This window comes from Typopeltis vanoorti, chromosome 10 (assembly GCF_054136105.1).
Source record: "Typopeltis vanoorti isolate ZY-2024b chromosome 10, IOZ_Tvanoo_1.0, whole genome shotgun sequence".
Lineage (NCBI taxonomy): Eukaryota > Metazoa > Arthropoda > Arachnida > Uropygi > Thelyphonidae > Typopeltis > Typopeltis vanoorti.
In genome coordinates this window covers 13,555,976-13,569,457 of record NC_143558.1, presented here as the reverse complement: position 1 = coordinate 13,569,457, position 13,482 = coordinate 13,555,976, and the positions used below count along the sequence as shown (strand labels likewise).

The 13,482-nt window shown below is 38.0% G+C and overlaps 1 protein-coding gene across 3 annotated transcripts in view; it reads left to right on the top strand.

The window, feature by feature from the left end:
• RyR (Ryanodine receptor) overlaps positions 1-13,482 on the top strand; it is a 1,703,288-nt gene that overhangs the window by 590,004 nt on the left and 1,099,802 nt on the right. For all 3 annotated transcript variants that reach the window (XM_090399345.1, XM_090399347.1, XM_090399344.1), the window contains exons 40-41: positions 12,066-12,230; positions 12,851-13,044. In XM_090399345.1, coding sequence (XP_090255471.1) covers positions 12,066-12,230; positions 12,851-13,044 — 359 coding nt within the window. The remainder of the gene's footprint in view (positions 1-12,065; positions 12,231-12,850; positions 13,045-13,482) is intronic.

Genomic DNA, 13,482 nt, shown 5'->3' with positions numbered 1-13,482 from the left:
CCACGTCTTCACACCATGGAGCATCGCCAGCCTCACCACCATCTTATACTGCTTTCCTTTCCTCTTACAACTCACTCTCTTGTCGCACAGGATCCTGCTTATCTTCCTCCAATTCATCCAATCGTATGTTATTTGGTGCTGTATTTCCTCATCCAAGTCACCATTCCTCTCGACAACCGACCCAAGGTACTTGAATTTCTTCCCTGAAATTAGCCTTTCACCCTGGAGTCGTATGACCATATCTTCATCACTCCCCGTTGACATATATTCAGTCTTCACCCGGTTCATTCTCATGCCTCTCCCCTCCAATGCCTTTCTCCACTCTTCCAGGGTATTTTCAAGCTTCTCTCGGGATGATTCGCATAGAACAATGTCGTCGGCAAACAGTATGCTCCATGGTGCCTCCTTCTTGACATCCTTCACTAGTACATCCATGACCAGGTCAAAGAGGTAGGGACTCAGAGCTTACCCTTGGTGTATCCCTATGACAATGGGGAACCCTTCTGTCATGCCGACACTAGACCAGACCTGAGTTTCTGTTCCCTCATACATCTCCTTCAACAACCTCACATACTTCTCCAACACCATCTTCTTCCTCATACACCTCCATACCTCCTGCCTGGCCACTCTGTCGTATGCCTTTTCCAGGTCTATAAACACCATGTGCAGATCCACTTGCATCTCTCAAAATTCTTCATCAATCGCCTTAGCGCAAATATCGCATCCGTTGTCCCTCTTCTTGGCATAAATCCAAACTGCTCCTCACCAATTTTCGTTTCCTGCCATATCCTTCCTTCAATTACTCTTAACCATATTTTCAATGTGTGTGATATCAGCTTGCTCCCTCTATAGTTGCCACAGTCTTGAACATATCCTCTTCCTTTATAGATTGGGACGAGAATACTTTTCCTCCATTCCTCTGGTATCTTTTCCTTTTGGGCTATTTTCCTCATCAGATCCCATAACATATCCACGCCCTCACTGCCCAAACTTTTCCACACTTCCCAGGTATCTGGTCTGCCCCACAGCCTTTCCATTCTTCATTTTTCTTAGTACCCAATCCACTTCCTCTCTACTTATATCTTGCACCGGTCTCTCGTTTGCCTCTCCATCTTCACACCTCTCTCTCGGATTCTCCTTATTTAGTAGTTTACAGAAATATTCTTTCCATCTTCCTCTGATTTTGTCCTCCTCTTGTAATACTATTCCTGAGGCATCCTTTAACTGCTTGACTGATGTTATGTCTTTCGAGGCCTTATCTCTAGCTTTCGCTATTCTCAACAACTTCACCACTTCACCACTGTTTCTCTTCACCACTGTTTCTCTCCAGTTCTTCATAAACCTCATCAACTGCCCTCGCTTTCGCCCTTGCCACAGCTCTCTTTGCATTTTTCTTCGCTAATCTATATGCCTCCTTGTCGGCTCTAGTTCCAGTCATGTCTCATTTTCTCTTTGCCTCTTTCTTTTCCTTGATCTCCAACTTCACCTCCTCATTCCACCACCATGCCTCCTTATCCTCAGGCAGTCCCTTTCCTGATGTTATACCAAGCACCTCTTCTATAATTTTTCTAACATTCCAACTATTAACATCCCACCATTCTTCCACATCCTCTGGTAACTTCATTTCTTTCAATACTTTTTCTTTAAACTTATTCCTTCGGCCTTCCTCTTCCAATTTCCACCACTTTATTCTCCTCTGTATCTGCCACTTCCATCTATTCTTCTTTTCCCCTTTTATATCACAGTCTACCACAACCAACCTGTGCTGTGCCACAACACTTCCTCCATTAATCACTTTACAGTTTTTCACCTCCTTCAGATGTTTCCTACCGCACATAATATAGTCAATCTGACTCATTCTATCCCTGCTCTTATAGGTTATCAGATGCCCAACTCTCTTCTTGAACCACGTGTTAGCTATAGCCAGATTAAAGGCCTCAGCATATTCTATGATTCTTTTGCCTTCTTCATTTCTTTCACCACTACTCCAACCCCCATGTACCCTTTCTTCACCGCTTCGTCGCCTTCCTACATGCCCATTCAGATCTGCTCCGACGATCACTCTCTCATCATCAGGGATTCCCATTACTACTTGGTCAAGTTCTCTCCAGAATGTCTGTTTCTCCTCCTCATCACAACCTACTTGTGGGGCATAGCCACACACTATAGTAGCCACACTTCCTCCCATCTCAAGTTTAACGCTCATAATCCGATCATTCCTCTGGCACACCTCGCAGACTCCACCCTTCAGCTCCTTATCGATGATAATTCCAACTCCGTTTCTTCCCTTCTCATTCACACCGCTATAAAACAGTTTATATCCCTCTGCCAGCTCCTTTTCTTTATTGCCCTTCCACCTTGTCTCCTGCATGCACAAGATCTTCAGCTTCCTTCTTCTCATCATGTCCATTATCTCCCTACTCTTCTCATTCATCGTACCCACATTCAGTGACCCGATTCTTACTTTACACACACTCTCTTTCTGTTGGACTCGCTTCTTTAGCTGAACCTGTCCTTGGTTCAGTACCCCTAGCCCACTTCTCACAGTCCTCAGGCGACAGAACTGCGCTTCGCTTACAGGGGATGCCCTAGCCATGGTCCTTTCTCTGTTATCCAACATTTCATCCTTGGTTTTGGCATGATTTTTTTATGGCCGAATGCCCTTCTTGACGCCAACCCTCCCTATTTATCCGGGCTTGGGACCGGCACTGAGAAGACTAATTTGCCCTCCCCAGTGGCTGGGGTATACAAGTTAAACAGTAATGACCCCAAAACAGACCCCTGAGGCACTACACTAGTGACTTTCCTTTACCTGACTATCGCTTTCCCATACACAACTTGTTGATACCTATCGATAGCCAGTCTCCAATCCAATGCACTAATCTAATGTCCAACCCCATCTGCTCTAGTTTGACTATCAATTTATCATGAGGTACTCTATCAAAAGCGTTTGCGAAATCCAAGTATATTACTATGTATCCTTCTCCTCTGTCCAAGGAAGCAGTCACTTTATTTTAATAAGTAAGTAGAACTATTACATGACCTCCCTTTAGCAAATCCATGCTGTCCATCAAAGATAATACCATTGTTGTCAACCTGACTCTGGATCCTAGTTCTCACAAGCTTCTCCAACAACTTAACCACAACACCTGAAACACAGATAGGCCTGTAGTTTGATGCTTGAGTTCGCTCACCTCCTTTATGAAGTGGCACAATCTTGCCCTCCTTCCGCTCTGTAGGGACTTGACCGAGTGCAAGACTCGTATTAAAAAAATATGTCATGACAGGTGTCAACTCCCTGGCACATTCCTTCAGAATACGTGGTGATATATTATCAAGTCCCCCAGCCTTATTTCCATCTAGTTTACTCAACTCCCCAAACACCTCTTGCTCACTTACAGTCAGTCTCTCCTCCCCATCATCTACTACTCTCAATCTCTCCATGAAGTCACATTCACAAGATTGAAAGACCTTTATGAATTGTTCATTAAGTATCTCCACCACACATTCTGCAACAGCTGTCTTTATACCATTTTCTCCTATCAATGTCTTCCTTCCATAATCATTCTTTCTTTTGCTGGCTACATATCGAAAGAACTCCACAGGATTCTTTTTGGCTTCATTAGCTAACTGCTGTTCATACCTCTCTTGAGCTACCCTCACCAATCAAGTAACCCTCCTTGCCTGGTCTTTGTAGATCTCATGGAACAAGTTATTTCCACTTCTCTTATGCTGCGTCCACAATGCCCTCTTTCTCTGTATCGCATGCTTAATTTCTTTATTCATCCATCTCACATCTCTTTTGACGTCTTTAACATGGATCATCTTCAAGGCTGGTATGACCACATTTAAACTCAACAGCCTATTTCTTAATTGTCGAAAATGAAGAAGGGTGCCGAAAAACTTTTATGAACTTCGAAGGAATTTCTTTTGGCAATTAAACCTTCTTTTACAAAGAATTTTATAACTGCACGATACTCAATTTTATCCATTTCAAGGGATAAAATTGATAAAATAAAGCAACACTTTTGGTTCAGACAGCTGTATAAAACAAACTACTTGATAGAATGACTTGCAATTTCACATAGATGCTTATGACAGATGTTACCAACTTAGAAAAAAAAAATCTTGCTGATAGTTTTGCCATCTATGGTTGATGCCAAGGACTTTTCAGACTATCCGTGTATATTATTATGTGTAAGATTTTTTAATGATTTAATGATTTTTTTAAGAATAATTTTTTTATATAATAAATGGATAATGTATGCAGTTGAAATTGACAATAAAAAACTTAATATTTACTTGAAAAATTTGATGCATAATTCGTGCTTAATACTGTGAAGAATATTTTTTTCCAAAAATTTCGACATGAAAATTGTGATGCATCCAATACAACAGTGCGTGTCTTATAAGGTGAAAAATATTGTATATTTATAATTTTCTATAAATAGTTTATAACATTTTTGTCCATATTTAAATATGGAACAGTGTTGATGATGTACTGAATTCCCCATTTTCTCCCAGAGCTTTTGCGGATTGAGTGATTATAGTCAAAGGAGGTTGGAACTGTGTATAATTAAATGGCAAAATGGCTTTGTAAAAGGTTAGTTCTGCTTTAACTATTCACATTTTATAATACAGTGATGACAAATTTAGATAAGGGAAATGGTTGCACCATGATGGAGAAAAGGTAATACATAAGAAGTTCATGCCATGAATTGAGGCATGGCCAACAGAACTACAGGAGGATGATAGGGAATAATTGCATACACTAGGCTCTGTACTAAGTCCACTAATATATAATTTGTATATTAATAATATAAGGAATCATTTGAAAGAGAGTCTTCAGTCATTTGCTGATGATGCTAAACTGGGAAGTACAGTATTTGATGAAATTATGTAGAGAACCTGGATGATTTAAATAAATTTGTTCAGTGTTGGAGAAAAAGATAGTGGTTTTCAGTTCAGTGTAGAAAAATGTAAGGTTATGCACTTGGGATAAAAATGTTACATACTGGGTATTACATTGATGGTACAGGATCGAAATAAAATGTGAAGCTTAGGAATTATTGATCATAGCTGATGAACTGCAGTCAAGGAGAATTGAAGTTGTATCGCAGGATAGTGAAAGGAGCTCATTTGAGGCTATTTGGTGTGAGATTGAGACTGGCAGAATAAAATATACTGTTGGGTGCTGCTATAGACCAGGTGATGGAATAGATGGTGGAGATAGTATGCATAAACAAATTGATGAAATGAGTGGAAGGAGGTTAATTATTATGGGGAATTTCAACTATGGTAACATGGATTGGAAGGAGGAGAGGACACACGTGAGGAAGGAAATAGATTTTATTCAATTATTAAGGAATAACTATCTGAGACAGCATGTAATGGAAAATACTAGGGGTGTGAGAGTGCTTGACCTGGTAATAGCATCTGAGAATTTGACTGTAATGAATATGACCATGTTGCCACCTATTGGTGAGAGTGATCATAAGGTCTTGACCTGGGAGGTGGCTAAAGGTGTGGAATTTTCGATTAAGACAGGGTCTATGTGGAATTACTGTGCCGGCAAGTATGACAAGCTTAGGAGATTGCTTGGATCAGTGCCATGGCATGTACAACTGCAAGGGCTGGGCGTCGATAGAACATGGGAAGTGGCCAAGGTGCATTTACAGGAGGTTATGGCTAATTGTATACCTAGGGTCCGAATAGTAAAACAAGTAAGGGTGTTAAATGGATGAATAACACCATTAAGCTTGAGCTGCAAAAAAAGAAACAACTGTGGAGGGAATTTAAAGAAAGGGGTGACCTGCAGGCACACGAACGGTATAAAGTGCAGGCCAGAAGGGTAACGAGTGTGGTAAAAAAAAGCAAAAGCGGATTATCAAAGGAAACTAGCTATGCAAGCAAAAGAGAATCCCAAACAGTTCTTTCAATATGCTGCAAGCAAGAAAAAAACTGTACACGGCAAAATGATTTTAAAGAATGACGATGGTAAGGAGGTCACTGAATCAGTCGATATAGTGAAGTTACTGAGCGCACACTTTGCAAAAATGTTTTCATCCAGGTGGTGACATTGAAGGAATTAAGGAACCATTAGTTTATACGGGAATTGTGATGAATGAAGTGGAGGTGAATAGTCTATTATAGAACCTTAATGTGAATACATCTGTGGGATTGGATGGTATACCGGCACGAGTCTTGCGTGAAGCGGCTAAAGAATTATCAGTGCCCTTGACCATGTTGTTTAATCTGAGTCTCGGGTCTGGTTTAGTCCCGAAGGTGTGGAAAGAGGGAAAAATAGTTTCACTGCATAAAGGAGGATCCAAGACTACTGTTGCAAATTACCGACCGATCAGCATATCAGGAGTCGTTGTCAAGGTCTTGGAGAACGTAGTCAAGGGGAAAATACAGGAATGGATTGATGAAAATGAGATACTGTACAGGGGACAGCATGGCTTTGGGGCAGCATGGGTAGATCATGCTTCAGTAACTTGCTCAAGTTTTATAACAAGGTGACAGCTGAACTGGATAAGGGTAATGGGTTTACAGTGATACTGCTGGACCTGACAAAGGCGTTTGACAGGATACCACATGGACTTCTAATCCGTAAACTACAACATATGGGAATGGATATAGGGTTGGTGAGATGGATAGGTGGGTGGTTGATGGAAAGATATCAAAGAGTAGTTTATTCAGGAGTAGAGTCCAAAAGACGGCTTGTGACTAGTGGTGTGCCGCAGGGTTCTGTTCTTGGACCACTGCTGTTTAATCTGTTCATCAACGATATAGGGATGGATCTAAGTGGAACAGTTCATTTGTTCGCTGATGATGCAAAGTTGGGTAGGGAGATAGTGAATACAGAAGATGTCAAAATCTTGCAGGGTGACTTGGATAGATTGGAGTTCTGAGCTGAGGAGAATGTATGTCAGTTTAATGTGACAAAATGTAAGGTTATGCATTTTGGAGTGAAAAGATTAGCAGCAGTATACCACATTAATGGAACTGTACTCCAGGAGATTGATGAGGCCAGGGACTTGGGAGTGTTGGTGAATAGGGAGATGAAGTTTAGGGGGCACATTGCAAAAGTAGCTAAATCAGCTTATCAACTCACTTGGTTGTTGAAAAATACCTTGACGAGCAGAGACAAGCAAGTTATTGTACCTCAGTACCGAGCCTTGATAAGACCTCATCTCGACTTCTGTGTCCAGATTTGGTCACCTCGGTTCCTTCTTGATGGGGAGGAGGTGGGGTGGATCCAGAGGCTAGTGACTAAGATGATAGCAGGTCTATGGAATGAACCATATGAGAACAGGTTGAAGATTTGTGGGTTGCAGAAACTAGTTGATAAGCAGATTGAGACATTCAAATTTTCAGACATTCAGAAACATCCAGTTTCTGCTCCATTTGAGGGTACATCAGTAAAGCAGTTTTCTGCAGGCTAGCTACCAGACCAAGCTGGACCGATCCCGATGTTAATGCATATGTTAGAGACTTCTCGATCAACTTGCAACTAATCCTGCTACCACTTACTCTTCCAGGTTGTGTTTGAATAGAGACTGGGTTAGCCCTATGCAGGGGACACTGCCTGAGGCCACATTTTGGCTGGAGCGCAGGCACTCCCTGTGTGAGTTTGTGAGTTTTGTGCACAAGTCTCTCACCCCAGCTGCATGCCACTACTCTCTATGTTTCCTGAATCACCAACTCTATACATGAAAGTCAATCATAATAAATGCTAGCATTTTAACTGAGGATGCAAAAAATCTCCCATAAAAAATAACAAAAAATCTAAAAATATGAAAAATACAACAAAAAATTTGAAAAAATAAAACATACGCCACAACCCCTCCTAATATAATACCAGAATTTCATCTAATAAAATGGGAGTAGTTTGAGGTTTTTTTCACCAGTAGTTTTTCACCATTTCACCATTACTTGAAGCATCAGCGATATATACCACCACTTACAGACACCAAATTTAATGGCCTTTTCCTAACAGAACCGTAATTGGCATCCTTTACAATCACAGCCCACCTCAACTTTTTCCAATTACATCCTACATTATGCATTCCACAAAAAGGGAGGAATGAGTGCTTTTGTAAAATCTGATATCCCTTGCCAAAGGCTGTTCAACCTAGAATCACTGCTTTTCAGTGGCTCAAGATTTCCTTGCCTCACTTTACTGCCTTCATTTGCTACCTTTACCACTCCCCCTAACTCTGACCACCAACCAGTGATACTCTCCTTTTTGACTATGTATCACTAAAAATTGATTTCATGCAAATTAATTAACCAAAGTTGTGAGATTGTCTTCCTAGGGGAATTTAAACATCCATAACACAAACTGGCTCCTCTACTTCTGCTTCACACATAAAGCTGAATCATTTGTCATCACTCATAACCTAACACAAATAGCTAACTTACCAACCAAAATATCAGAAAATCCTCACCATTCTGCTAACAAGCTGGACCTTTTCTTAACAATCCAAATTCACTCTGTATGTCTTCTCTCCCATTGGCAACTCTGACCACAATCTTATTTAAGTTCTTCTCTACAGTTATCCTCTTTCCAGCTAATCTCAGCCTCATAACCTATGGCACTACAGTTGTGCCAACCAGGATGACCACTGGAATTTTTATGTCTCCTTTCCATGTTCAGAATACTGCTTTTGCTCTCCTAATCTATACTGAAGTAATAACTGAAATAATCCTCACTGGAATGAGAACCTTCATTCCCCACTCAACTGCAAATTCCCAACCCATATCCAAGACCACATTCTCAAAAAAAAAAAAAAAAAAAAAAAAAAAAAAAAAAAAAAAAAAAAAAAGCGCCTGTACAGTCTATGATATAAATTTAACATTCATTCAATGGCTTAACTTAAAAATTCCAGATTCTCGTTCGGCTTAAACAGTGAAATAAGTGTAAAAATGCTTTCAACAATTCCAAAGCTGATTTCATAAGAGTGAAATGTAATAAACTTGCCTCCTACTCAACTGGTAGTAGTCAAGCCTTTTGGTCCATTGCTAAGGCTGTCAGACATAACTTCCCAACCTTATCACCCTTCTCCGTTCCTACCTTTCTTTCATCTTCATGTACCATGATAACCTCATCCAAGGAAAAGCAATAAGGCTTTATTCTACAATGAAACCTGTGGAAAATTCATGACTAAACAAACACACATAATAACCAGAGTAATAAGTCTTAATAAGTAAATATTTCATTCTAAGTATCTTAGGACATCATCAGTACAGTTAATTCAAACAATACTAGGAATACATACAGTTAGGGCATATGATTACAATGGAATCCCAATATGCATGCAGTAGCATGTTATAGAATTAAATTAAAATATATCTGTAGGAAAAAAATAGATTACATTAAAAATAAGATAACATATATAAAAAATTTTTACACACTTTTGTATGACAATTTCCCATACTTTTGGAATAGCAAGAATGTCATTACAGTTTAGATTGGGTCTGTGAAGTAGGGTTTTAACACTTTCTTTATATAAATGTTCATGTTTATATAAAGATGTATGTAGAAATTTGGTCTTTTTCCAATGGATCTTATGGTTTGGGTTTTCAACTCCATGTTGTGCGAGGCCATATTTCTGCAGTTTGATAAGACAAATATGGTCTTGATGTTCCGAAATGCATTTATGAACAGATCTACCTGTCTGTCCATAGTAAAACAATTTACAGGAGCACAGAACCTCGTACACGCCAGGTAGCATCAGAGGTGAGAGTTTGTCTTTAGAAGAAGATAACAAGTTATAGATCTTGTTGATTAGTTTGTAGGTAGTAGCAAGTTTGTATTTCTTCATAATTTTTGAAAGACTTTCGGAAATGCCTTTGACATAAGGTATGGGAATCCTGTGGGCTTGTTCTTGTCTAGGTTGATGTGTGGGAAAGTGACTGATGATTTTTTTGAGTTGTTTTAAGATTGTATCCATTTAGTGTGGCTGTATTATTTCCAATTCTTGGTTTAGATATTCTTCAGAGGAGCAGACTCTGTGTGCTCTCATTACTAATGATTTAATGATGCAATATTTTTGAGATGGATGATGAGCAGAAGAATTGTGAATGTAGCGACCTGAAAATGTTGGCTTGCGATAGACAGGTGGAGATGGAACCATCTTCTTTTCTTTGGATGTGTAAATCCAGAAAGGAGATACCCTATAGAGATTCTTTTTCTAGCGTGAATTTGATGCGAGGAAGAAGAAGGTTTATTTTATCTAGAAACAGGTGTAGTTCTTGTTTGGAATGACCCCAGACATATACGGATTACCTAAGTTTCACAAGAATAATGTTCCACTCAGACCCATCGTGGATTCTATTAGCAGCGCGACTTACAAATTATCAAGATTTTTATCTAACCTTCTTCCTCCTCACATAGTCCACTCAGCCTCATCAATTAAAAATTCAGCAGAGTTTCGCACAAAAATAAAAGACATTCAACTGTTGGAAACTGACATGCTAATTAGCTTCGACATTGTCTCCCTCTTCACTAATATTCCCCATAAGGAAACAGTAGACTTGTTAACTCAAAAATTTCCATCTGATGTTGTTGAATTATTCAATTTGTTATTACGTCCGATTACTTCACTTGGAAAGAGAAAATTTACAAGCAAGAGGAAGGAACAGCAATGGGGTCTCCCTTATCACCAAACTTAACCAACCTGTTTCTTGAATACCTCGAAATTTTTGATTTGGGTTTAAACGTGAAAATGTTTTCATCAAGGTATTATCTGAACATCTTTAAAAAATTATGAAGAAATACAAACTTGCTACTACCTACAAACCAATCAACCAGATCTATAACTTGTTACCTTCTCCTAAAGACGAACTCTTGCCTCTGATGCTACCTGCATTTACAAGGTTCCATGCTCCTGTAAATTGTTTTACTATGGACAGACAGGTAGATCTGTTGATAAACTCATTTCGGAACATCAAGACCATATCCGCCTTATAAAACCACAGAAATCTGGCCTTCCACAACATGGAGTTGAAAACCCAACCCATAGGATCCATTGGAAAAAGACCAAATTTCTACATAGATCTTTATATAAACATGAACATTTATATAAAGAAAGTGTTGAAGCCCTACTTCACAGATCAAATCTAAGCCGTAATGATGTTCTTGCTATTCCTAAAGTATGGGAAATTGTCATACAAGAGTGTGTAAATTTTTTTTATATATGTTATCTTATTTTTAATGTAATCTATTTTTTTCCCCTTCCAGATATATTTTAATTGAATTCTATAACACGCTACTGCACTCATATTGGGATTCCATTGTAATCATGCACCCTAACTGTATGTTATTCCTAGTATTGTTTGAATTAACTGTACTGATGATGTCCTAAGATACTTAGGATGAAATAGTTACTTATTAAAACTTATTACTGTGGTTATTACATGTGTTTGTTTAGTCAAGGAAAAGCAAAACCTCTTGGTTTTTTACTTCAACTCTTGCCTGGATGACCAATGCAAATCATCTTCCACACCACCACAAACTGCCCCTGCGTGCCTTCTCTGAGCTTTACCAGAAGGAAATCAGGAAAACCCTGATTAATCTTGATACTAATAAAGCTTCTACTTCAGATAGTATTCTTCCAGTTATGCTCTTGTTTACATCAGTGATTTTTTTTGCTGACTTCAAATCCTATTCACAGCTTTGCTGATGGCAGTACTCTTCACTCTTCCTCATTCAAGAAACTCTGTAATACTCAAATGATAGAAGCCTCAAGATCTTCTATAACCAATAACTTAAACACTGATCTCCTCGATACCCAAAAATGGGATGAAAATAACTTTGTAAAGTTCAATGCCATAAAAACACAGACATTCTTTATTACCTGCAAGAACGATCCTACCTCTCTCCCTCTTACATTTGATAATGTTCCAATTTCCTTTCAAGATCAGCTTTCTTTTCTTGGGTTGACTGTCACATCCATTTATCCCAGTACAAATATATGCATCATCATCATTATTAGAGCGAAGATTATAATTTTTACGATGTTATTATACTTTTACTTTTTAAACATTTTCCCCTATAGGTGGAACCTGGTACAAAACTATTTCCTGCAGTATTCTTTGAAGCGACTTGCAAGGAAGTGTTTCAGTTTGAACTAGGTCGCACTAGAACCTCTCTTCCTCTTTCTACAGCATTTCTCACAAGCACAGAAAAGAATTTAATTCCACAGTGTCCACCAAGATTAAAGGTAAATTGTATTCCATGAAAATTTGAAATTATAAGTCTTTATCTGTTTTACCTATTTTCTTTGTTTAAATTACTTTTATTATTGACACACCAATTTACATATAGTAAATTAATCAGTAGATTAATAATTAAAGATTAACAATTAATTAATTTAATTTTAATTATTAATTATTAATAATTAATAATTAAAGTCTTTAATTATTAATACTAGTGATCAAGAAAAAGGTTATCATAATCAGTAGATTATTTATTCAGTAAAGTTTGCCATAATTTTAAACGAATAAAATTAAATCCATTAAATAATTCAATTATTGAACTTTGTTGATTAATAAATAATGTGAGCCATAAAGAAAATCATAATTGACTTTCATCACCTTATTATCTTTCTTTTTTTTTTTTTAATCTTTTTTACTGCTAAATTTTAAAATCTTTACTTCTTCTTTCCTTCTTTTTAGAATAATTTATGTCTTACAGAAATGACTAATAGTTTCCTTTTTGCATTTTATATTCTGCCTTTTCTTTTAACTAAATATCAATTAGAATTTTTATCAGCTACTTTTCTTTATATTTCATTAAGAATTTTGGTTTGAAAGTCATGATGTATTGAAATTCTTTACATAGGTACAGTGCCTACAGCCTTTCCTTTGGGCTAGAGTCTCAAATCAGTCACTGAGGCCTCATGCATTAAAACTTTCAGATATCAGAGGTTGGAGTATGCTCTGTGAAGATCCTGTATCTATGCTTGCAGTTCACATTCCTGAAGAAGATCGCTGTATTGATTGCCTGGAGTTAATTGAACATGAAAAATTATTAAGGTGCATTTTTCATGTATTTCTATTGATTGATTTGTTATTAGTACAAGATTTAGCAGTTAAGTTCCAGTTTGCTCTTTTTTTTTTTCTTCACTCATAAAGTTACATTAATACTGTATGTGGGCTGAGGTTTTTTTTATTATTTATTTATTATTATTATTATTATTATTATTAAACAAGACCTCATGGAGTCAAAGACTCATCTAGGAGGTCATTTTATCTCACACACATCTCATCATACCGGGTCTTAAACACATTCAAACTCCTTGCAGACACCACACTCTCAGGCAAGGCATTCCAATCATTCACAACTCTGCACGAAAAAAACCTGCCTCTCACTCCCCTACTCACACCCTCTTTATACAGTTTCCAGGTATGACCTCTGGTTCTCCCCTGATCTCCCACTATTCTCTGTAGAACTTCTCCACCATTGATCCTATA